The sequence below is a fragment of the Myxocyprinus asiaticus genome, chromosome 12, assembly GCF_019703515.2.
Source record: "Myxocyprinus asiaticus isolate MX2 ecotype Aquarium Trade chromosome 12, UBuf_Myxa_2, whole genome shotgun sequence".
NCBI classification, from domain to species: domain Eukaryota; kingdom Metazoa; phylum Chordata; class Actinopteri; order Cypriniformes; family Catostomidae; genus Myxocyprinus; species Myxocyprinus asiaticus.
In genome coordinates this window covers 20,964,737-20,991,751 of record NC_059355.1, presented here as the reverse complement: position 1 = coordinate 20,991,751, position 27,015 = coordinate 20,964,737, and the positions used below count along the sequence as shown (strand labels likewise).

The following is a 27,015-nucleotide window of genomic DNA, read 5'->3' as shown; positions in this document are numbered from 1 at the left end:
TCTGTCACTGAGATTATTGGGTTGCTGTGAGAGATTAATGCAATGGTATCAATAGTGCTGGGTGATAAAACAATCTCGATGATTATCGGGAAAAAAGAGATGTCCTCGATATTGATGATACAATTTTTAGTAATTTCCTATACTTAGCCTATGTTCTACATCTAGACCAGGGGTGTTCATTACATCAATCGCGATAGCAGGACAACCATTGGTTGGTTGATCTAGATAAAATATAAAATATTGACTTTTTAATTCCTGGCCTCAGAAGCTGCGTGCTGTTTGATAGACAGGCGGCTTATGTTTGTGCATCGCACTTTACATGCGTGTGTTCCGAGAGCGCTAAAACGGGTGCATGCCTAAACAATCAATTTCACTTTATAATTCTGATAATGTCCATCTTGGTGAGGCATTAATGTAAACGCAGTTGGTTGTGTCTAAAGTGAACGTAAACAGTGGGACAAAAAGAGTATTTGTATCGAAATGTCAGACTTGAAGTGTACATGTTACCGAATAGACCACTGCCTAGTATGTCATAAAAAGGCTATTAATCAAACAACAGTAACATGAAAACAAGAAAACCACTCACTACTTTTGACTGAGTAGCTTTAAAAGTATTAATGTAATGGAATAAAACAGTGACATTTTTAATAATTATATTTTTTAATAATGTTAGTTTTTTAATAATACCGATCCCTGATGTAAAGATTGTGTTCAACTGTATAATAAATTACCAGGAAAGTAGAGATGATAAAATAATTTTTAATTATGCTTAGCCTTTATCAAGTTTTTTCTAATGCCTGATAGAAAGTATCTAACTTTGTAGAGCAATACATCAGCCAGAATATTCCACCAGTCACAAATACACTTCAGAAAATTGTGCATCATACATTAGAATGAGAACACAACTATATTTGGGCTTAAAAGGTACAAGAAATAAATTAATGCAGAACATTGTATCTCAAAAGTAGTACAGTGTGGCCCCCCCATTAAAGGAATAGTTCACTCAAAAATGAAAATTCTCATCATTTACTCACGTACCTCATGCAATCCCAGATGTGTATGACTTTCTTTCTTCTGCAGAACACAAATTAAGATTTTTAGAAGAATATTTCAGCTCTTTATGTCCATACAATGCAAGTGAATGGGTGCCAAAATTTTGAAGCTCCAAAAATCACATAGGTCAGCATTAAAGTAGCCTAATCCATGTGATTCCAGTGGTTAAATCAATGTCTTCAGAAGTAATATGATAGGTTGGATCAGAAACAGATCAATATTTAAGTCAGTTTTTTACTAGAAATTCTTCTCCCTGCCCAGTAGTTGACATTATGCATAAAGAATGTGAATCACCAAAAACACAAGAAGAAGAATGTGAAAGTGAAGGTTAAAGTGGAAACTGAGGAGATTTAAATATTGATCTGTTTCTCACCCAACCTATCATATCACTTCTGAAGACACTGATTTAACAACTGGAGTCACATGGATTAGGCTACTTTAATGATTGCTGACCTATGTGATTTTTGGAGCTTCAAAATTTTGGCACCCATTCACTTTTGCATTGTATGGACCAAAAGAGCTGAGAAATACTTCTAAAAATCTTTGTTTGTGTTTTGCAGAAGAAAGAAAGTCATACACATCCAGGATGACATAAGGGTGAGTAAATTATTAGAGAATTTTCATTTTTGGGTGAATTATTCCTTTAAAGCCTGATATGGCCCCTGTACCAAGCAACTTTTCCCACCCCTGCTCTACCTCCTCTATTGTGCAGGACATGACATGCCAAGTGACCCTGCTTTTTTAGCATTTTTTGCATTGTTTTGAAAAAATTTTGCACAACAATAACTTGCTCTGTCGGCATTAAGGGCATTTTTAGACCCTACACATGAATTGATTTTAATGTAATTGTTTCATACATTACGAATTAAAATGGTGATCAGTGTATTGAAAATAACTTTTTTCATCTTTTTATTTCTGTAATCATGTCGCCCTTTTATTTTTTTGGAATCAGATTCATGTAGTGTTTATCATAGATAAGTGATGTATTTTAAAAGTTGGCAGTCAAAAATACCTAAAAAATACCTATATTTTTTATTCTTTCTGGCAAACAGCCATAAAATGGAATGTAAATTATGGTATGTGTGTGTTCAAATGGGAAAGGAGGAGACAGGAACCAGCTGAACATTCAAAGTAATATTTAATAAAACAAAAAGACACACAACACAAACGCACACACGGCAGCTGCGTGTGGCTCTCTCTCTGTTGAACTACCGCATCCCACTGCACTTATCCCTCTGATTAGCCTGATTGGGGTCCGGGTGTGCGTAGTCACGGCCCGGCCCCACCCTCCACCTCGTCACAGTGTGCTATGTTTTGAAATTGCAGCATACAGTGTACATTATAAGGGGTCACTGCATTCACAACCCAGTACTCACTACTCATGAGTACTTTTAAATGAGCTACTCTTTACTCTTACTTGAGAAGTTTTTAGGACAGGTACATTTACTCTACTCATATTTTTTGGGAAATAACAGTACTTTTACTTCAATATGATTTTTCAGTAATCTTTCCACCCCTGGTGCCGGAACACCGTTCCAGATTGTACCGGCCCAATTTAACCCCTGGTTGTTGGTAATAATGGGGTTTATAGCTGTTTACCATTCTTTTTAGTGTATATGCGGTTTTGTGTTAAATTATGGTGTTTTCTTTCAAGTCACCATCATGGAGATCAGTGTACATACTCTAGCTCAGTTGTAAAATGCATTAGTAAATCAAACATGAAAAATGTGGTTGGAGATTATTGAGTTTACTTAAAGGTAATTTGCAGCCTTATGTATGCATTTCGCTTTAGTAGAATGAGCATGACTAGATGTGGCTGGATTTACTCTCTTCACTCAGTATTACTGAGCTTTTATAACAAAACAAAAAAAAAATTAATAAAAATATATACAGTATGTAGATGAATCAATTTTGTGCAACCATGGCCTTATTTGCTGTTATTTTGTACTCTGTACAGATGCTTATATGATCTTATCTACTTCTTTTAATATTTTGTAGGGTTCCATCACTCCCTCCCTTCCTCCCCATACACAACAGGACCCGGAGGTCAGCGGTTACCACCCTCAGGGACATTATCATCAGAATTCCTGAATCAGGGTGGCTCTTCAAGGATCCTTCTTTTATTCTGCAATGTAGTAGGATCTGGCCAACAAGCTACTAGGTAACTACAGCACTACATCTGGATTTTTAAGTCGGGAGCTCCCAAACATTTTTTTAACACTAATTATTTACTTGAAGTACCCCATGAGAGTCCAAATAATATTCTAGCCTTTTAATAAATATAATTAAGCAATATTAACACTTTTTGTTAACATTATTAACACTTTTTTTGGAACTATTTTGATGGCGGAGCAAAAAAAAGAAAATATACCTGGCCATATTGTGTCTAAATTGTAAGTTTACTTCTGGTTTATAAAAGTGTTGTTTAAAACAACACAATTTAGCAATATCACACTTGGGGTCATGCTGTTGTACTGAATATCAGCACAGTTGTGATTCATCCATTGGCTCGAGCACAATTGCAAGTATGATATTGCTTTTAAACAACACTTTTATAAACCAGTGTTTGTGTTCTCTACCTGAATGGCAGATACCTGCAGCCTCTGGCCCACATTTAATGGGGAAGTTCTCTTTCTGATTGAGTGCAATGAATTATACTTTTTTTTCTGAGAGGGTGTTGTATTTAACAGCTAAAGTGTGCAATTTTGTGTATGTTTTTTGTTTCATTTCTCAGTTTAATGTGCACAGACAACTATCCACTCACAGGTTGATTTTCCCAAAGAGTGAAAGGGTAGTTGGCAAATAATGTGTTCACAGATTTTTATCAACATCCAGACCTAAGGTTAAATTTATATGAATGTATAAGTGAATGTAAGGTGTATATCTTGGAAGTTTTTCAAAAAATGTTAATCACCTTTTTCCCCCTCACTAGTTCAATTTAAATGGTCCTACAGTTTGACAAATTTGTAAAAGTACAAATATTCCTTGTGGTTTCTCAATACATAAGAGGTAATAAAAACTGCTTGCATAATAATTAAAAAAGAATTCGCAGCTATATGCTGTTTAAAATAGTTTTGGATGGTTTGTAGCATGGCACACTGGAGGACATAACACAGTGTCATGGCAAGTCATAATAATTGTGCGCAATGCAAAATCTTAAAGGAGACCTATTATGCACCCTTTTTACAAGATGTTATATAAGTCTCAGGTATCCCCAGAATGTGTCTGTGAAGTTTCAGCTCAAAATACCCCACGGATCATTCATTATACCATGTTGTAAATGCCTCTTTTTGGGTGGAATCAAAAACACGCTGTTTTCGTGTGTGTCTCTTTAAATGCAAATGAGCTGCTGCTTCCCGCCCCCTTTCCGAAAGAGGGCTGTTCCTTTACAGCTCGGATACTATAGCAACAACAAATCAGAACCAATATGACTGACACCGTAAATACCAGAGTTCAGCCATATATGTATGAGCAACCGTAAACGATGCAAAACATAGGCATTTTGAGTTTGTGATAGTGCTTCTTATGTAGAAAATCACTTCCTGCCCTCAATCTGCATTTCACGCCACAGCAACGCAGTGACGTGACGTCATGTGCAAACAAGCTATAACGACATAGCTCTGGTCTCCGTGAATACAATCAGAGACAATGGTAACTTTAGCTGCATTAGCCGTGGAATCAGCTAACAAGCACATTCGGAAAGGCGATTTGCAAACATTCACAAAATATAAAGTGAGATACTTACATCTTCAGGATATAAAGCTGGAACACGAACAGTTGGTACTGATCCATGCTTGAGTCAAATTTTTTGAAAATCCTGCTTTATATTGACCCTCATTCACAAAGCAGTCCAGTGTAAAATGATTTGCACAAACATACACAAATTTTGGTATGTTTTGGGGCACATTTTCTTCAAAAACAAAACTTGTCCACTGCGTCTTCAGTGGCTCTGATGCCAGGAGTACATACTCTTATGTTCACTTTTACAGCCAACAACAGAACACTTATGACGCTTACGAAGTTGAGACATTATTCTTCTCACTGTAGCTGCTCCAGTGCGGAAAATAATGGCAGACTGTGTGTCGATCACTCAGGGGAGGATCTATGATAATAGGGTGGAGTCCGTCACCAGTCGTGGGCATGGCCTGCTCTAAAGTGACGTCACTTTAGAGCGGATACGAAAACCAGTCATTTTGAGACACTGTTTTTGATTAATAGAAATATAAGTAAGAGGAGTGGGTGGACTTTTAACATTGTAGGGTGGTTGTGTACACACACTGCCGACTCAATTTAAGTTCAAACACCATGTAAAAGTGAATTTTGCATAATAGGTCCCCTTTAAAGGAGTAGTTCACCCAAAAATGAAAATTCTCTCTTCATTCACTCATTGTCATGATGCCTCATGACACCCCAGATGTATATGACTTTCTTCAGCAGAACGCGCGCGCACACACACACACACACACAATTAGAAGAATATCTCAGCTGTGGTGGCCAGAACTTTGAAGTTCCAAAAAGCATATAAAGGCAGCATAAAAGCAATCCTTACGACTCCAGTGGTTACATCCATGTCTATAGAAGAGATATGATAGGTGTAGGTGAGAAATATTTAAGTCCTTTTTTACTATAAATCTACTTTTACACAGCCCTCCGATGCATGTTCACAAGAGTTCTTCCGTTTTTTGCTGATTCGCATTCTTCGGTCATATCGCCATCTATTGGACAGGGAGGAGAAGGGAAAAAAGGGAGGGATAAAGCAAAGGAAAAGAAAATAACTCATATTTGCACAACCCCTCAGTAGGTGGCGAGATGCATGAAGTGTGCATCGGCAAAAAAATAAAATAACTTTTGCGTACCACGGAAAAAAGAAAACATCTGAACGAGACGAAGCCTAAATAAATATGGAATAAGTAACCAAATTTGTTCACAGACATTTCCTTTCTTTAAGGTGCACTCAGTAATTTATTTCCTCATTAAAAAATTTTACTCCCAAAGAAATAAATCAGGGGCATTCAATTAAAATTCCATGAGGTCCGGTCTCTACATTTCCTTCCCAGCAAAGGTCTGGACAATAACTTAGATGATGTCAGTAGACAGTATAGCTATGAAATGACATAAGGAATCCTCATTTTTTTAAATAGTTTTGATAAATTTCCAAGTTGGCAGCAGTAGCACTTTGTAAAAGAAGAAAAAAAAATTACAAGTTAAAACATTTTCTTCAAAACTGGGCAGGGATAAGGACATGTGGCCCCAGAGACAAAGCCAAAGTAGTGGGGTTTGGGGGATCTTTTACCAAAAGATTGAAATATTTCATCAATTAAACATCAATCGTGTATACTTTGATACAAATATTAAAAGATAAGATCAACTGTTTGTTTTGAAGTTGAATGACAACAGTCCAGTATTTGTGTTATAATATATTATATATATATAATATTTTTAGATACCCAAGGGGCACGAGGCATTGTGACTAAGGAACGATACTATATGGGGGTTGAGGGGTATCCCCCAAGAGAAAATTTTGAAAATGTAAAAGTCTGAATGAACCATATTTTTATTTTCATTTAAGTGAAAATCTACAAACAATGTATAAATACTTTTAGCTAAAATAAAGTAGGCCCATAAATTGTCAGACTATTAAATAATGTAAAGTTCTCATGAGAACTCCACTATGCTACTAGTAATATCACATTTTTGTTGTTTTCATTGCCATCTAGATGATGACATATTTAATTAATTTTCACAAAAATACGTTTACAAGTTTATGAAAGGCTCGAAACATGCTGATTTATAAAGCTAATTTTAGATGGGAAAAAAGTGTTACTTTAAAGGTGCTCTGGAAGCACGTTGTCCTGTCACAAACCTGGTTTAGCTGAACGGTTGGATTCATTTCAGACACATGAAGTTGAATTCACTTAACATTATTCTCGTTTTCTGCAGTGTGTTTTATGAAAGATGCCAGTATCCATCTATATTGCTGCTCACTGTATTTCTCAACTACGGTCTACTGTCGTTAAAATCTGCATCTGCAACTCTGCGCGTGGCGCTACATGTCTAGCAATGCGCACGGCGCGTGAAAGGGTGTAAAGAAGAATGTTCTGTAATAGAGAAAAATATTCGAGGATACCGCACTAAAAGATCAGTTCTCCTTCTGTCACTCACTTGACGTTTTGTCGATGTAGTGACACTAGGGGTCGCCCTTGAGAGCCCCGATCACCTCTGATCTTTGAGAAAAGGCCAATGAGAATTGGCGAGTGGAATTTGCATGCCAAGAGTGTATATTCCTGCTAAAGAGTATATTTTTTATATTAGAGCACACCCATTGACGTTGAACGTCTTTTTAAAGATGCCTTTCTGTCTTTGTGTGATTCCTGGATGTGGTCGTTATCTCTCCGCCTCCGAAGGCCACGGGTGCTGCCTCACGTATCTGGGCAGTGATCACACTGAGGCAGCGTTTGTGGATGGTTCATGTTCTCATTGCGAGGATATGACCATGGCAACATTGCATTCGCGGCTTTCCATCTTCCAAGGGAAAGCCACTCTAGCCGCCCCTCGCACTGTGCCTTCTACCCACGGGTGTGAGGCTGGCTCGGCTGGCGCTGGAGGCGATTTGGGGAGTTCAATGGGCACGGTCTCGCCGGGTAATTCCCCACGGACCTCCCGTTCCCCAGCATGCACGTTTGCTCCCGCCCGGTTCCGAAATGAGACCAGCACGCCTCATGGCCGGCTTGACGGCTCTTTCGGGGCCCACGAGCAGAATGAGCGCAGTGGCGATGTCGGATGCCGAGGACTCGATTGGGCTGCCACCTTCGGGTCTGCCCGCCCAGTCTGAGGTCGACACAGAGCTGACCGCCATGCTTGCCCAGGCTGCCGTGAGTATCGGGTTGGACTGGAACCCTCCAGCCTCCCCTGAGCGCTCGCGGCTTGATGATTGGTTCCTGGGTTCGGGGCGCCGCTCACGGCCACACTCTCGGTGGTGAAGAAGCAGACAGAGGCCATCCAGCACATCTTGCCCCGGCGCGGCTCAAGATCCCGCACCCTGGTGAAAGCCCAGGTGGCTCTGCCTCAGCCCAAGCCTAGCTCTCGGCCCCAGCGTAGAGCCCCCCGCAGGAAGCTGACTCCCCCCATCTCTCGGGCCGGCACGAGGACCCGGAAGGCTCCTAAGCGCCCCTGAGACGGATGACCCAGGGAGCGAGACGTCCACTACGGAGCTGGTATCCAGACCACTCCATCCCCCGCTGGAGGGCCGGGAGGTAAATCCTTTGTTTCCTTTTCTTTTTTGTTCGCCGCACCCCAAACGGGCCGAGTTACCCAAATTGTCAAAAAAAGAGCAGTTTCCTCACTCCTTGGGTCAAATAATCTGCGTTTCCGTTGTCACAGCCGCTAGACACCGAGCATTCGCAGCCAGGGCCCCACGAACGCGGCCCCCTGCCCAAGAGGCCCTCCTCCTCAGTTGCTAACCCGCCCTATGCCGGGTACGCAAAGCAAGGTAAGTGCTTTGAGGTCTCCCTCAGCACAGCCGCCTCGGGTCGAAGCAACGCTCCTCGACATGGCGTTGCCTGCTCCCCCCCGCCGCGAGGCCCAACCCCCAGGTATGTCAGACGCGATCGTCCCCTTAGTTTCCCTCACCCGGAGCTTGGATGTATGGCTAACGCTTTCCAACCCATCGCAGTGGCTGGCCAGGACCATCCGACTCGGCTACGCGATTCAGTTCACCAGGTGCCCGCCTCGGTTCAGCGTCATCCGCTTCACTTCAGTGCAGGGCGAGAAAGCTGCCACCCTGCATGCGGAGATCGTGACCCTTCTACGCAAGGGTGCGATAGAGATGGGGAAAGGGTTCTACAGTCCTTACTTCATCGTACCAAAGAATGGCGGTGGGTTGCAGCCAATCTTGGACCTGCGAGTTCTGAACCGGGCCTTACACAAACACCTGTTCAAGATGCTAACGCAGAAACACATTCTGGCATGCATCCAGCATCAAGATTGGTTTGCGGCGGTAGACCTGAAGGAAGCATACTTTCACATCTCGGTTCTGCCTCGACACAGACCCTTCCTATGGTTTGCTTTCGATGGCCAGGCATATAAGTACAAGGTCCTCCCCTTCGGCCTGTCCCCTCGCATCTTCACGAAAGTCGCAGAGGCAGCTCTTGCCCCATTAAAGGAAGTGGGCATCCGCATACTCAACTACCTCGATGACTGGCTGATTCTAGCACACTCTCGAGTTGCTGTGCGCGCACAGGTATTTGGTGCTCAGGCACCTCAGCCGTCTAGGGCTTCGGGTCAACTGGGAAAAGAGAAGCTCTCCCCGGTTCAGAGCATCTCTTTTCTCGGCATGGAGTTAAGACTCTGTCTCAATTATAGTGCACCTCACAAGCGAGCGTGCGCAGTCAGTGCTGAACTGCCTGAAGTCATTTAGGCAGAGGACAGCGGTTCCACTGAAAGACTTTCAGAGGCTCCTGGGGCATATGGCTTCCTCAGTGGCAGTCACGCCGCTCGGGTTGATCCATATGAGACCGCTTCAGCACTGGCTTCAGACTCGAGTCCCGAGATGGGCATGGCACCGCGGCACACATCGCGTAGCTATCACACCGCTCTGCCGCCACTTATTCAGCCCTTGGACAGACCTTGCTGTAGGGGAACTCCTGCCCATAGAAATGCAAGTGTCCAGACGTGTCATGGTCACCACAGATGCCTCCAAACTGGGCTGGGGCGCCATGTAGAATGGGCACGCAGTCGCCGGTTCCTGGTCAGGACCACGACTGGATTGGCACATCAACTGCCTAGAGTTGCTGGCTGTACTACTCGCCCTGCAGAGGCTATTGCCGTTGATCCAGGGCAAGCATGTGTTGGTCCGGTCCGACAACACAGCGACAGTAGCATGTATAAAACGCCAAGGCGGCGTACGCTCTCGTCACATGTCGCAACTCGCCCGCCATCTCCTCCTCTGGAGTCAGCAGTGGCTGAGGGGGCTGCAGACCTCATGCTCATCGCAACAGCACCTCCCTGGCGGATTCCCCTGAGGAAGGATCTTCTTTCTTAGGGACTGGGGCACCCTCTGGCATCCGCACCCAGACCTCTGGAATCTCCATGTGGGACGCGGAAGGTCTACCACCAGCAGTCTACCACCACCAGCCGGTCTACCACCAGCAGTCGTAGACATGATCACTCAAGCCAGAGCTCCCTCTACCAGGCAGCTTTATGCCCTAAAGTGGCGCTTATTCGCGAATTGGTGTTCTTCCCGAGCCGATGACCCCAGAGATGCGCAGTCGGGTCAGTGCTCTCATTTCTGCAGGAGAGGCTGGAGAGGCGGCTGTCCCCCTCCACCTTGAAGGTTTATGTAGCCGCTATAGCGGCTCACCACGACACAGTCGACGGTAAGTCCCTTGGACAGCACAACCTGATCATCAGGTTCCTCAAAAGGTGCGCGGAGGCTTAATCCTCCCAGGCCATGCCTCTTCCCCTCATGGGATCTCACCATGGTCCTCCTGGGCCTTCGGAGAGCCCCATTTGAGCCACTAGAGTCAGTCGAGCTGAAAGCCCTCTCCTTAAAGACGGCCCTCCTGATTGCGCTCACCTCCATCAAGAGGATGGGGGACCTGCAAGCGTTCTCTGTCAGCGACACTTGCCTGGAGTTCGGTCCGGCAGATTCTCACGTGATCCTGAGACCCCGACCGGGCTATGTGCCCAAGGTTCCCACGACCCCCTTCAGGGATCAGGTGGTGAACCTGTAAGCGCTACCCCATGAGGAGGCAGACCCAGCCCTGTCGTTGCTGTGTCCGGTGCATGCTTTGCACACCTACTTGGATCGCACGCAGAGCTCTAGACGCTCTGAGCAGCTCTTTGTCTGCTTTGGTGGACAGTAGAAAGGGGACGCCGTCTCCGAACAGAGGCTTGCCCACTGGATTGTGGATGCTATTGTATTGGCCTACCAGACCCAGGCTGTGCCCGCCCCCTTGCAGGTTCGAGCACACTCTACAAGGAGTGTGGTGTCTTCGTGGGCACTGGCCAATGGCACCTCTCTAGCAGACATCTGTAGAGCAGCGGGCTGGGCAACACCCAATACTTTCGCGAGATTTTACAGTCTCCGGGTTGAGCCAGTTTCGTCCCGTGTTCTATCAGGTATGAACAGGTAGAGTTCGGTAATACGGAACAGCTGGCCGGGTGTATCGCTTGTGTATAGTGCCTTTCCCCTCCCCTGAGGTGAAAAATTGCGCTTTTACCCCCAGTTGAGTTCACGAAGTCGTGGACCCTGGATGTCCTTCCTCCCTAGCCCTATGGTTCGCGAACTCGGCGGAGGAGTTCGCAGCTAGCCACACTACGGGGTCTAATGTGCCCTGTACTGGGAAAGGTGCTCCACAGGTGCCGATTACTCCAGTAACTCCTGTGATGTATATTGCGTGGTACGGTCTCCCGTGTCTCCCTTGGGCAGAGCTCTCTCTGTCCCCAATCACTGTGTTTGTAGAGTCCCCCCCACTTTTTTCGTGGTGGGACCTACCAACGTGCCTTTTCCATGTGTGGCTGCTGAGCCCATGTGTCATATTGCCACATGTTGACCTCCCCTTTTGGGCAGGATGTGGTCTCCATGGGGTCTTTTTCCCCTGAAAGAATAGGAAAGGAAAAGAACACCTTCCCCGATGTGTATGATAGCGTTAGATGGCCCCAGCTGGCCCCAGCTGAATCTAATACTCTGTGGAGAGAAAACATAGAGAGAAAAGGCCACGGTTGGCACGGCCTGCTCCCATGCTAGTTACGTCGCTCCCCCCCCCCAGGGATATTGGGAACTACAGGTGCATCTCAATAAATTAGAATGTCGTGGAAAAGTTCATTTATTTCAGTAATTCAACTCAAATTGTGAAACTCGTGTATTAAATAAATTCAATGCACACAGACTGAAGTAGTTTAAGTCTTTGGTTCTTTTAATTGTGATGATTTTGGCTCACATTTAACAAAAACCCACCAATTCACTATCTCAAAAAATTAGAATACGTCATAAGACCAATAAAAAAAAACATTTTTAGTGAATTGTTGGCCTTCTGGAAAGTATGTTCATTTACTGTATATGTACTCAATACTTGGTAGGGGCTCCATTTTGCTTTAATTACTGCCTCAATTCGGCGTGGCATGGAGGTGATCAGTTTGTGGCACTGCCGAGGTGGTATGGAAGCCCAGGTTTCTTTGACAGTGGCCTTCAGCTCATCTGCATTTTTTGGTCTCTTGTTTCTCATTTTCCTCTTGACAATACCCCATAGATTCTCTATAGGGTTCAGGTCTGGTGAGTTTGCTGGCCAGTCAAGCACACCAACACCATGGTCATTTAACCAACTTTTGGTGCTTTTGGCAGTGTGGGCAGGTGCCAAATCCTGCTGGAAAATGAAATCAGCATCTTTAAAAAGCTGGTCAGCAGAAGGAAGCATGAAGTGCTCCAAAATTTCTTGGTAAACGGGTGCAGTGACTTTGGTTTTCAAAAAACACAATGGACCAACACCAGCAGATGACATTGCACCCCAAATCATCACAGACTGTAGAAACTTAACACTGGACTTCAAGCAACTTGGGCTATGAGCTTCTTCACCCTTCCTCCAGACTCTAGGACCTTGGTTTCCAAATGAAATACAAAACTTGCTCTCATCTGAAAAGAGGACTTTGGACCACTGGGCAACAGTCCAGTTCTTCTTCTCCTTAGCCCAGGTAAGACGCCTCTGACGTTGTCTGTGGTTCAGGAGTGGCTTAACAAGAGGAATACGACAACTGTAGCCAAATTCCTTGACACGTCTGTGTGTGGTGGCTCTTGATGCCTTGACCCCAGCCTCAGTCCATTCCTTGTGAAGTTCACCCAAATTCTTGAATCGATTTTGCTTGACAATCCTCATAAGGCTGCGGTTCTCTCGGTCGGTTGTGCATCTTTCTCTTCCACACTTTTTCCTTCCACTCAACTTTCCGTTAACATGCTTGGATACAGCACTCTGTGAACAGCCAGCTTCTTTGGCAATGAATGTTTGTGGCTTGCCCTCCTTGTGAAGGGTGTCAATGATTGTCTTCTGGACAACTGTCAGATCAGCAGTCTTCCCCATGATTGTGTAGCCTAGTGAACCAAACTGAGAGACCATTTTGAAGGCTCAGGAAACCTTTGCAGGTGTTTTGAGTTGATTAGCTGATTGGCATGTCACCATATTCTAATTTTTTGAAATAGTGAATTGGTGGGTTTTTGTTAAATGTGAGCCAAAATCATCACAATTAAAAGAACCAAAGGCTTAAACTACTTCAGTCTGTGTGCACTGAATTTATTTAATACACGAGTTTCACAATTTGAGTTGAATTACTGAAATAAATGAACTTTTCCATGACATTCTAATTTATTGAGATGCACCTGTACATGATGTCTTTTGGGGCATTGGGGGAGGTTATGTGCAGTCTGATGCACCTGCTATTACGCACACAGCAGCTTGCTTGCACCTGCATCGGCAGTTCACGTAACACGGTTCAGCTGTTGTGCCGTTTTTCCATAGGGACCCCTAGTGTCACTACATCGACACAACGTCGAGTGAGTGACAGAAGGGGAACATCTCAGTTACTGTCATAACCTCCGTTCCCTGATGGAGGGAACGAGATGTTGTGTCCCTCTTGCCACAACGCTGTACTAGCCACTGAAATGGCTCCTCGGTTCCTCAGCACAAAACCTGAATGAATCCTGCATTCCAGCTCCTTTTCATACCCATATGTCCGGGGGAGTGGCATGCAATTCCACTCACCAATTCTCACTGGCCTTTTCTCAAAGATCTGAGGTGATCGGGGCTCTCAAGAGCGGCCCCTAGTGACACTACATCGACACAACGTCTCGTTCCCTCCATCAGGGAACGGAGGTTACGACAGTAACCGAGACGTTCTATCTACATCGCGCTGATCACTTGAAGTGTACAATGTGAGATGGGGCAACCAATGTCATGATGTCTCACGGTTCGGATGGAAACAGACCGTGGTCCACTAATTGGTGACCGCTGAAATAAATAGCAATTTTGAAACATATTTATACAATCATGAGCACTCACATGAGATGAAGACTCTTATAACTTATAAAAGCTGTTTTATTCTACATGGAGAGGGTCCCCTCATGGGGGCAGTCATGTTAGCATCACGCTCTACTCGCTTTATCTCAGTAACCACATGGTTATTGAACACTTTAACTCATGGATTCAATTAATCATGGCAGACTATGAATAATGAATTTCTACAATGGCATTGGCCACTGAAAACTATTGTGTTTGAATGATGCTGCATCCACGCCCCTAGGAGCCAGTGTAGGTCCACGATTATATATAAAAAAAATTACTGAGTGCACCTTTAATATAAAGTGTTGCATAGGAGGCTGGGTAAAATTTGATGCCTGTATTGAATCGATTTATCGATTTTACCTTTTCATATTGTATGAGCCAAGTCGTATGATATCTTACGATCTTACGAATCTCATTTGAATTATTACGAGACTACGTTGGAAGACATGTCAAATTTCCAAAAATGTCAACTACCAGCTGCAGCACTTTCAAAACATTGCCAGCTTCTGTCACCTTCTGGCTCAGCCAATGATGTGAGTTTTGGGCTGGATTACCTGTAATAAACTGGTTAGCAAGAAATTGATTAGTTTGTCTGAACGATGATGGAAGTGGGGCGGGCGCAAAGGGTGGTAGGAGTGTTTGGGAAGCCTTTTTAGAAACGTAATTTTTGCTATTCCATTTCCACTCTTACTATAGGAGAAAGTAAGGCTGTTTTTACGGTCACTCAACCAAAAATAAATAAATAAAAATAATAATAATAATTCTATTACTTCAGATATGCATTGTGACTTTCTCTGTCTCTCTCCAGGTTTGGTCCTCCCTTCCTGATGAGAGTAGAAAGGACACTTTCTTGGGACCAACTGCAACAGTATGTCTGCAGCAAACTTTACATATTTCAAAAAAACTTGATTATAAAGGTGAGTGTGAGTTGATCTTAGATTAGTACGTACTTTGTCTCTGCGGTTTTGGTGTTGACGGTGGCAAGTGTTTCGGTTAGAGTGGGTAATTATGGAATAAAGAATCCCTTTATTATCACCGAAGCCTATCAGTAATGAAGATGCCACTCTCCCTGCATGCTTAAATATGCACATGAGAGGAAGATAGTCATACAGACTAATGAGTTGAATACAGAAGATGGGCAGAAATAGAGAGATGGGCATGAGAATAAGTCATGAAAAACACCTGTTGCTGTTACATTTGCTTTGAGATATATGGTAAAGTGTTTGATTTATTTCTGTTTCAAAATCCATTTAAATAACTGTCATTATACATAGCCAACACTGCCTCCTAAGGGTCAGTTTTATATCAGTTTCACACAAAAAAGTGTCTTGTTGAATAAATTAAAAGACCAATATATACACTCGCCTTCTCAAGCAAAAGAGTGCTGCTGTTTCATCTGCTTGTTGGTTCCAATTAAATCATAAATGAATCACTCTTTATGCTTGAGTATAGCCCCATTTTGTTCTAGTTCTGTTTTAAATTGCATAATTGACGTTCCTCCCAGTTCCACTATAACTCGCGCTGCTGTCATTTCTAGACAAAGAGAGGAACTTTTTAGCTCATTGAAACAAATACCTTCCTTCAAAACTCTTTTAACCAATCTGTTATCTTTTGTAGTTAAATGAAGCTGGACATGGAGAGATTCATTAACTTTGCATTGCATTTTTGATCAGTGGCTTTATTTTGTCTATACAGACAAGTGAACTGTTTAAGATCCGTGTGGTGGGTGGGTCAGCATCCTGCAGTTACCTGTCTCCTCATGACAGCAGACCACTGTACCACCCAACCGTGGACAGGTGAGCCCACCTAAACCACATCAGAAAAACAAAACATTGAATAAACAGATGGGTTTAAAGTCTTGTGAACTCCACTTGTGAAAATGCTTCTATTTTCATAGTTTTTTTTTATTTGTTTTTTTTAATTATTTTATTACAAATTATATATTCAGCATAATAATTTAAGTGAAAAGCTAAACTGAAAAATCAACTTGAAAAATAAATACAATTATTTGTATGTCTCCCTTTGTTTTATTGACAGCAAAATCTGCCATTCAAAATCTAATTTAAAGGAGTTCACCCAAAACTGAAAATTATGTCATCATGTTGTTCAAACCTTTATTACTTTTTTCTTCTATGGAACACAAAGGGAGAAATTTTGAAAAATGTCCCGGTCCCACTTTTTAGTACAGTGCAGTGGATAGTGACTCCGCTTTCAAGTTTTAAAAAGCATCCAAAAGCAAAAGTCAAGTAATTTTTATTTGTATAGCGCTTTTCACAACAGACATCGTTTCAAAGCAGCTTTACAGTTAATTATGCTATAACGGAAAAAAAGCTGTAATGCCTTAGTCATCATTGTGCGATTTGATAAAAATGTTATTGTATATCGTGCCTTAATAAGTATATAATATTGTATTTAGATCCCCGGTAAGCAAGCCAAAGGCAACTTTGGCAAGGAACAAAAAAAAAAAAAAAAAAAAACTCCTTAAGATGTTGGTTAAAGGAGATAACCTTGGAAGAAACAAGGCTCACTTTGGGTGCCAGTACCCTTCTGGCTAAACAGCATGAATATAATGCCAATATTAGTTATCTATGTGTAGGACAAGTCATGGTTTAAATTAGTAAACTAAGTATGTATTATTGGTCAATGTTTAAACAAATGATTTTGTATGAACTGTAAGATTAATGACTAAGGTCTATGAAGTTCATCATGGATTAACTGCGGAAGTGCACACAGATGCATTGTCCTTTGTTATTTGGCTGATGAAGGCTTTAGTTGGTAATTCATTATTGTCTATGTATTCCATTTTAAGAGAGTGAAGTCCATTCTCTATCATCAAAGTAGTCCTAGCGACTTGTGCATCAGATTCCAAGAGTTCTGAAGGCATTCAGTGGTTTGGTGAGAAACAACCTCTGAATTTAAAAGCACAGCACAGCACACAACACAAGTTCTCATAATAATGTGCAAGGTTTAAAGTAAAGGTTCACTCAAAAATTAAAATTCAGTCATTATTTAGGCTCCCTCGTATTGTTCTAAACCCGTATGACCTTTTTTTTATGTTGTAAATAAAATTATAAATATAAGGCTCTGTATTTTTGGTATTTTATTTGCGTTCAGTAAGTTGACTAGTTAATATTTTTTGAGATTTTTTGTGAGATGGCAACATAGCTGCACTGCTAATGTTGTTGAAATCATTTGATAATTTTATCTATGAGGAGCAAAAAAATAGGAGAGCAGACTTCACATTTAAGCAGCCTAACTAGAGCAACACCCCAACCAGGTTGCTTCTCATCAAACCTTATCTTATGCCTTTGAAAAACTTGGAATATGGCGCACGAGTTGCATGGACTAACTTTATGATAATTTTGCATCTTTTTTAAGTTTAAAAGTGAAGTCATTATCCACTGACATTGTGTTGAAAAGAAGGACATTCTTAAAACTGACTCTTCTTGTGTTTTGCAATAGAAAGAAAGTCATATGATTTTGGAATGACATGAGGGTTTGTTATGATAGAATTGTAATTTATGGATGAACTATTCCTTTAAATTAGATTTTAAATGCCAGTTTCCTATCTGTCACCCATTCGACGTTGTGTCGGTGTAGTGACACTAGGGGTCACCCTTGGGAGCCCCAAACACCTCTGATCTTTGAGAAAAGGCCAATGGGAACTGGCGAGTGGAATTTGCATATGTGCGCTTTGACTCCCAGTCGTGTTCACAAAGTTGTGGACCCTGGATGACCTTCCTCCTTAGCCCTGTGGCAGGCGGGTTTTTGGAGAAACTCGCTGCCGGCTCAGTATGTGTGCTAACTAGGCCCTGTGCTGTGGTAGGTGCTCCACATGTGCTGGTTGCCCGTAGGTAAACCTGTGTGATGTATCTTCCACAAAATGGTTTCCCTGCTGGTAAACCGCGTCTTCCTTGGGCAGAGGTCCCTCTGCCCCTGGTCACCATGTTTGCAGAGCTCCTCCCCCCTTGGGTAGGACCTACCACGGGACTTCTCCACATGAGATATTTCCAACAAAACTCGGTAAGACCATGTGATGTATTTCCACTCAAATACCCCCCCTTCGGGCGGGGTGTGGTCTCCGTGGTGTCCTCCCCTTCAGAGGGACACCCCCGACACAGACCACTATATGGCCCCCAGCTGAACGATTTTGTTCTTTTTGGGGAGAAAAAAAAGAGGCTGCGGCTGGGTCAGCCGGTCCCTATTTTTGGGCAGCTGACCCGTCCCATAGGTGCAGGGGACCGCGTGACGCCTGTAAGAGTGTTGGGGGAGGTTACGTTATGGCCGGGTGCGCTGGCTATGAGGCACAAAAGGTCTGCCCGTCTCACACCGCCAGTCCACGTAACACAGTTCAGTTAGTCATGGCGTTTTGTATAGGGACTCCTAGTGTCACTACATCAACACAACATCAAGAGAGTGACAGATAGGGAACGTCCTGGTTACTTTCGTGACCTCCATTCCCTGATGGAGAGAACAAGATGTTGTGTCCCTCCTGCCACAACACTGAACTACCCGCTGAAATGGCCGGGACCTTGTCTCGGCTCCTCAGCACAAAACCTGAATGAGTGGTTGCAAGCCAGCTCCTTTTACACCCGTATGTCCTGGGGAGTGGCATGCAAATTCCACTCGCCAATTCCCATTGGCTTTTCTCAAAAATCAGAGGTGTTTGGGGCTCCCAAGGGCGACCCCTAGTGTCACTACATCGACACAATATCTCGTTCCCTCCATCAGGGAACAGAGGTTACGAAAGTAACCAGGACGATTTTCAGTGTGGACTTGAAGGTTTAATTCACCCAAAAATGAAAATTCATTTGTTGTTGACTCACCTCGTGTTTTTATAACCCCATATGACTTTCTTTTTCTTAACACAAAGGGAGAAATTGTGAAAAAAATTTGTGCTCAGAGATGTCATACAATGGCAGACTACCTCTTCAAGCTTAAAAAGAACACAAGTATAATTCATACATCTAATAAATTATTCCATGAGAGTCATGATTATTCTGAAAGAATACAATAAGGTTTGGTGAGAAACCAAGTGATCTACAGAATTTCCTCTCGCTCATCACGGATGGACAATGGACTACAAACTCTTCAGACATGTTAAGTAAGTTCTTTTCTCAGGATTGTGTGCAGCTGTGCTGTGTTCTGGTGTTACTGTCACTGTCACTGTGGCGGATCTGTTTTTAGATAAAAAAAAATGGGTTTTTGCTTGAACGCCCCTACTTGCAAGTGGGAGCAGTGTACTGTTGCTGTTGTGCAGTCTCATGAACACACACATAAGAGCAATGCTCGGTCAACAATATCACAAAATAATACATTAGATTTCAGTTTGTTTCTCACTATCCTTATCGCAGGGACTTTTTGGACATGGAGTGACATTTTTCTGGTCAATGGCTGTGCCAACCCAGCTCTGGCTGCCCTTTTTGGTGAATTGCACCTGCAAAATCCTAAAACTTTATTTCTAGGTTTAATTTATATTTTGAATAGACTCCGATTTTTGAACCCCACGATGTGGGTATAGGTTTTCTCTTTTAATCGTTATTTTGAGTGTGACTATGGTTTAAGGAGGGTGTATCTGTATGCTGGGTTGGAAATCTCAATGATTAATAGTGGTGTTTTCCTTATTACATCACGTGTTGTTCTGAAAGCAAAAAGAAACAAATGAAACACGGAATGTAGGCTGTCATCCGCGCAGACTGACTGAGGTAAAGCGGGCGCGTTTACTAGCGTGATTAACTGAAAGTGAAGGCTTCTGTTATCCGCAAATGGCTTGCATGCGCTGCACGAGTCTGTTGGGTATACTAAAGTCTCGTTACATTTTAACTTTTTGTTTAGCCTCCCATTCAGCTCATGAAAACACACTGCGTGATCATGAGGAAGGATTACATCAAGATGTAGATCGGAATGCAGGTGTGGAAGTTATATAAATAAAATAGTCTACTCCTCTCTCGCCATTGCTGGCATGCCAGTGATTACCCCTCCATATGCCATAGGTGGCCGACCTCTGCCTATCAGATGCTCTCAGAACAATCATGAATAATTTATTAGACTTCTGAATTATACTTTTGCTCCTTTTGAAGCTTGAAGAGGTAGTTGCCATAAACCGCTAGTGGACGACATCACTGAGTTCAATGTAACACCTATTTGCACTTTTACGGACTATGAGTGAGTCTTTGCAATCGTATTACTGTAAGTGCAACATTATAAATGTTATCTGGACCAGTTAGGTTCGACTATAGAGCCTGTGATTAATTTAATTAGAGATTTATGCAGATAAAATAATCAAAGCTTCCTTTTTTTTTTTTTTTTAACACACCAGCTGGTTATGTGCTATTTGAAATGGTAAATGATAAGGAAAAACTGTGAACAACCAAGAGGAACAATCAGGGATAAAGATAATAACAAAAGGATAAACAATGTACCAGTATGACAGAATACAAATGTTGGATTATACAAAAAAAAACAAAAAAAAAAAAAAAACACAACCTATAGGTGCACCTTGTAAATAAAACACACTTATATATTTATAGGTATGTCAAATCAATTTGGTTCACATCCATCCATAAAATTTGTAGAAGCACAAAATCACAATGTGAATCAGTTAGGTTTCTCAAAGTCAATAACGGTTCAGTTCAACAATTTCCAGTTCTTTGTTTCCAGTCAAATTTTTGTCAAATCAAATGGTTTCTTTCTCTAGTCTCTTTAACTCCAAATCAATTTGTTTTTTTGTTTTTTTCAGAAAAAGGGAGGAAAACAACCAGTTCAAGAAAGTTGAATCCTATCACGTGAATGCGCAGTAGAGAGGGGGAAAACAAATACAAAAAATAGGTCTTTTAAACGATCCAGGAAACAAATTACTCAGTTTCAGTCAACGAGAAGGAGAAAAATGTGAACTGAGATCCCACCTCAAATGGAAGAAAACAGTACAGTTCACGATGTGAAGTTTAGGCCTACTCAGTCAATCTAGTGTCCAGATCCGTGGGGGCTCGCCATCGAATGATTCCCAACACATTCATTTCCACAGGAACCCCAAAAAAACCTGACCAAATCCGTGTTAAATGATGATTTCACAAACATTCAGTGGCAAAAAGCAGTCTTATCAACAGGAATCTGCATAGATTCAGCTCTACGAACTTTTCATAAAATGGCCGATTCAACTCTCTCTCGCTCTGCAAGAGAGCACATTCTGCCGAGAGCAGGCTTAAAGGGCCAGTACCAACTTTTTTCACGTACATAGTAATCAAATAGAAAACTCAAAACAGATTAAGAACACATACCAAAAACACATTTTCTTTCATTTTTACACTTAGAAATAAAATAATTATAAGAAAAGAAATTATTTTAATAAATTCATTATGAAATAAATTAAAAGTAACATAAAATGAATTAAATCACTGTTATGTATTGTGTTTCTTTTCATTATATGGCTAAATCTGAGTGACTTGATCACCTGTGCTACATCAACATTGAGTTCCCTTTGTGTTAAGAAAAGAAAGAAAGTCATATGCGGTTATAACAACACAGTGGTGAGTAAACAATGACTGAATTTTCATTTTTGGGTGAACTATCCCTTTAAACCTTTGGTCACAGATTGTGTGTAAAACTACAAACTAGATAAAAAATATGAGAACTTTCATACCACTCAAAAAATAAGATTTGAACCTCACTGTATGAAACTAAATTCCATGATACATTATGTTTTCAGTCTCCAGCTGCTTTAAACTTTTAAATTGGTCTCTTAACACCCACATCACAGTATTTTAACCTAGTTTTGGCTAACTGTATCATCGCCACTGCATCATATTTGTGAGAAGCTATGGAGAGACAAACCCTACATGAACAGCATGTCCTGTCTACACTGATCCCACTCTAGGTGTGACACACAGTCTCAAAAACCTTTAAAAAGCCATTGATCCTTTTCTGAATTTAAAGAGCTTAAAACTGAGTTCCTTCTACATTTTTCTTTTGTTTTTTGGCAATTCACATCCTTCATGCATATCGCCACCTACTAGTCGGGCTGTTCAAAGGTGGAGATTTATAGTAAAAAAGGACTTAAATATTGATCTGTTTCTCACCCACACCTATCATATTACTTCTGAAGACATGGATTAAACCACTGGAGTCTTATGGATTACTTTTATGCTGCCTTTATGTGCTTATGAGTTCTGGCCATCATTCACTTGCATTGTATGGACCTACAGAGCTTAGATTTTCTTCTAAAAATCTTTTTTTGTGTATTGCAGAAGAAATAAAGTCATACACAACTGGTATGGCATGAGGGTCAGTAAATGATGAGAGAATTTTCATTTTTGAGTGAACTATCCCTTTAAAGGGGTCATGGCATGCCTTGTCCCATGTATTTTAATATGTTCCTTGAGGTTCACTTATAATAGTAATAAAGGTTTTGGTGCTGCTACTCCTTTAAGACTTGACAGTAAACACCCACTGTTATGATTGGCTCTCTGTTCTTGACTGACCTGCTCTCTCTCCTTGCCATCTCACTGCTCACCACTACTGGGCAGGGCTACGATAGTTATTAGGTAAAGTAGGCGTTGATGGGTTGTTGTGGCGTATGGATGCAAATATATACCACAGTGTGACATCATCACAATGTGGAAAAACTAGAGAATGAGTTGTTTCGGTAGCTTTGTTTCAACAAACGCTCTTTTTGTAGTGAGGAAGTTTTGACTTCTGAAACTTATAGTATTTTTTTATAGTACAATGAACTCTTACGTGTAAATAGATCAAGGGAAATTTAATTCCTCATGTCATGACCCCTTTAAAGGGATAGTTCACCCAAAAATTAAAATTCTCTTATCATTTACTCATCCTTATGCCATCCCAGATATGTTTGACTTTCTTTCATCTGCTGAACTCAAATTAAGATTTTTAGAAGAATTTCTCAGCACTTTTGGTCCACGCATTGCAAGTGAATGGGTGCCAAAAGTTTGAAGCTCCACAAATCACATAAGTCAGCATTAAAGCAATCCATAAGACTCCAGTAGTTAAATCAATGTCTTCAGAAGTGATTTGATGAGAAATATGATTAAATGAGAGATATGGTGAGAAACAGATCACTTTTACATTCTTCTTCTTGTGTTTTTGGTGATTCACATTCTTTATGCTTACCGCCACCTACTGGGCAGGGAGAAGAACTTCAAGCAAAAAAGGACATACTTATTGATCTGTTTCTCACCCACACCCTATCATATCTCTTCTGAAAATATGGATTAAAACACTGGAGCCATATAGATTACTTTTATGATGCCTTTATGTGCTTTTTGGAGTGTCAAAATTTTGGCACCCATTCACTTGCATTGTATGGACCTACAGAGCTGAAATATTCTTCTATCAATTTGTGTTCTTCAGAAGAAGGTCATACACATCTGGGATGGCATGAGGGTGAGAAAATTATGAGAGAGTTTTCATTTTTGGGTGAACTATCCCTTTAAGGCCTTTTGAATAGGCTTTGTGCATTTGAGAGGACTACTACTACTATTTTCTCACTCTGTGTCTGACTGTTTGTCAGCATAGTTGATTTTTATTGCACTCTCCTTCATGTCTGCCACTGGTTAAATAGGTTATTTGTGTAAGTACGATGTACGGATGATGTTCTGTTTCTCAAGCAGTTACCTGCTGTTCTCTGATGCAAGCTGATGCTTTCATGTGCTGAAAGACAGCAGTGTTTAACTATGCCAGTAATTAAGTTTGTCCACCATTGCTGAAGGTGTATTCATTCATCTACAGAGTTCACTCTTTGCCCTAACTAAGATTGAATTTAGGGGACCATGTTTTCCAAGTAAAATTACAGGAAGCATGTTTGCCATGAATATTTATTATTAATGGTATAAACATAACTCGAGAGAGAGACAAATTTGTCCACAAACTATATTAGCTAAGTACAAACAGTTTCACACAGGGTCAGGTTTTGTCTACATTGTTTGGACCAAATGTCCCCATAGGGATAATAAAACCTAAAATCACCAACAGCCAATGGTCTCCATGAGGAAACCAGCTTAATACAGTAAACATGCTAATAATTGAAAACATTATTGAAAATCTAAAAATGCAAAAAGTTTTTAGTTAGGGATAGAAAATATCATTGTCTCAGTATAAAAACAGTAGACATCAATATAAAGTCCCCACCATGATAGAAAAACATGTATTTGAGGGTGTGTGTATTTGCTCCCTAAGTTGTTTAGTTTAAGATAAGTTGTTTACAGTAAGATAAGATGTGTGTGTGTGTGTGTGTGTGTGTGTCTTCTCAATAGGCTAGAGTTCATGAAAGTGAATGAATTCCCCACACGTTACTGAATTATTGTTCCCTGCTTTGAAATCCTCTCTGAAACAATGGCAATTAAAGCAGAGGGATTGTGTGTCAGAATTAATCTAGCTTCAGCCCAGCTTTCAGAAAAACTTGCCATGCTCCAGTTACATCCTAAAATTACCCCACACTCCTTTTTGCCACAGTTTTACCTCTGTCATATTGGATCGATTGTTTGCAGAACTGCACTGTGCAAACAGTAAGAGCTAAAGCTGTGAGCGTTGTGTGTATTTTGTGGTAATTTAGCCAGGTGATTACTGTTGTGTGTGTGTGTGTGTGTGTGTGTGTGTGTGTGTGTGTGTGTGTGTGTGTGTGTGTGTGTGTGAGTGTGTGTGTGTGTGTGTTTGTGTGTAGGCTGTGGATTTTTTCGTACTGCAGGACCAGTGGTGATACTGAGGTATACAGATTAATTCACTAGTGGTAATTATCTTGAGTAATAAAAAGGCTATTAATAGACTTGCAATTTGAAGGATAAATGAACTGGCCATTGTTCTGTGACGTACTTTATGTTCTTGAAATTTTCTTTCTTTCCCTCGCCATCTCCTTCCCTCCCTTTTTCTGTACCTCATGCTTTAGAAAAAAAAACAAAAAAAAAACAAAACAATTGTTTACTTATTTGGGCTGTCAAACAAGATTTTTTTTTAAATCAAATTAATCAGAATCTCTTTTATTCACCAGTATGTGTGGGGAACTGGAATTTACCTGGGTCACATTGCGAATCTATAAATAAATGAACGATAAATACGAGACGTGTACTCATTACAATACACCATACACATCACAATAAACAGTTTACAATATACAATAGGGGACAGAATATAAATAGTGTGTCTGAGTGTGTGTGTATGTGTGTGCAGAGGGACACTACTGTAACTGTTGATATCTTGGTTGAACAGGGATGCAGCACTGGGAAAGAAGCTGCCTGTTGGGCTTGATTTTGCTTTGGTCATTTAGCTTTTCTTTGAAATGTTTACCAGAGGGATGTTTTTGGAATAAGCAATGACCAGGGTGGGAGTGATCTTCAGTAATCAGTGTGGCCTGGTTCACTGTCCTGAACTTTTAGAGCTCAACAAGGGATGAAAGCTTGCAGCCAATTACTTTTTCAGCACACCTAAAAATTACATGATATGCTGAATCTGATTGAATGTGAATCACATTAATTAAATTAATTGAAGTTAACCACAAACTTCAATATTTGCTGTGAAAAGGCTACAAATGAAGATAGTTCAAAGACATTACATTAATGTGGCATTACAAAAAGTGGCTTTAGGAGTAATGTATTGTTTATTTCCATATCATTGAATTCACATAAGCCTATAACTGGCCTACAATCCACAGTAAGCTGCTTTCCAATAGAATTTGTCAATCTGTCCAAGGTAGATTTAGGGGCAGTTCACACAGCGTGCGTTCTTAGAACAGTGGTCAGATAATTTAACTGATAATTATTTCTGGGGTTTTTTTTCTTAACTATTTATTGTGCTTAATTAGCATGCTAAATACAGTTGTAGTTCTTAGTAGAAAACAAACTGATATTATAACCTTCTATTGCTGAGCTGTGCTCTAGATATATAAGGGTTGTATTGCTCTTGGGGATGCAGGTTTGAGTTTGGTGGGTGTCATGTCCCAATCACACCCATGTCATCTGTTGTTTCCTACCCTCCCTCCTTTACTGTACAAAGTACAACACTGAAAAAAAATCCCCCAAATAAAACAAAGCAATAATAAAATAAAATAAATAACAGTTAGTGTCAATTATGAACTGACTTAGATTTTTGCACTGTTTAATGCTAGTTCTTAATGGGAACTCCACAACACTGAAGGTAGTCTGACTCCTAGTGGCTTGATACAGAACTCACAGTTTGAACTCTCTCTCTCTCTCTCTCTCTCTCCATCTCTCTCTATCTATCTCTCCCTCTCTCTCCCCTAGGGCTCTTAAGTTTTGCGGTCCCGGTGGTCCTCTGCATGTAAAGCTCGTCATTGAATGGGAGAACAGAATCAAAGAATGGTGAGACACATTAATGCACTCTCTGTAAAATAGACTTACTTCAATCCAGACACGTTCATTCCTTTCTAAACAAGCGTTCAATTTTCAGTAAGAGTCTTCTCAGTAATGTCATTATAAATTGATCATTCTGGTGTGAATCATGTCTGTTTCAGTCTCTTTGGTAACATTCAAGAGGAGGTTATTGAGGATGCAGAGAGTGTTAGAATCCAACAGCAGAATCATGTACAGCAGCACAGCTGCACACTGGATGAGTGCTTTCAGCTCTATACCAAAGAAGAGCAGGTATTCTCTTCACCAAACTCTCTGTTTCTTACCCCTTCTCTCTCTCTCTCTCTCTCTCTCTCTCTCTCTTTTACTCTTTTAATTTCATCATTCAACAAGCATCATGTAACAGCGTTCCCGTAATCATGGAAAACCTAGAAATACACTATTAGGAAATATAAAAATTGTGATATCAATGCCTGGAAAAGTCATAGAAATTAAATGTGTGCTGATTAATTTTTACCTCTTTATAAAAGTTTTACCTCCAAATAAACTAATAGTACTTTTGAAAAATATGTTTAAAATCATGTACAGATTCCAGT

General features: G+C 41.2%; 1 protein-coding gene across 2 annotated transcripts in view; it reads left to right on the top strand.

The window, feature by feature from the left end:
- Positions 1-27,015, top strand: part of LOC127448993 (ubiquitin carboxyl-terminal hydrolase 43-like) — a 194,097-nt gene that overhangs the window by 155,718 nt on the left and 11,364 nt on the right. For both annotated transcript variants that reach the window (XM_051712032.1, XM_051712031.1), the window contains exons 7-11: positions 3,052-3,214; positions 14,911-15,019; positions 15,798-15,898; positions 26,354-26,431; positions 26,584-26,713. In XM_051712032.1, coding sequence (XP_051567992.1) covers positions 3,052-3,214; positions 14,911-15,019; positions 15,798-15,898; positions 26,354-26,431; positions 26,584-26,713 — 581 coding nt within the window. The remainder of the gene's footprint in view (positions 1-3,051; positions 3,215-14,910; positions 15,020-15,797; positions 15,899-26,353; positions 26,432-26,583; positions 26,714-27,015) is intronic.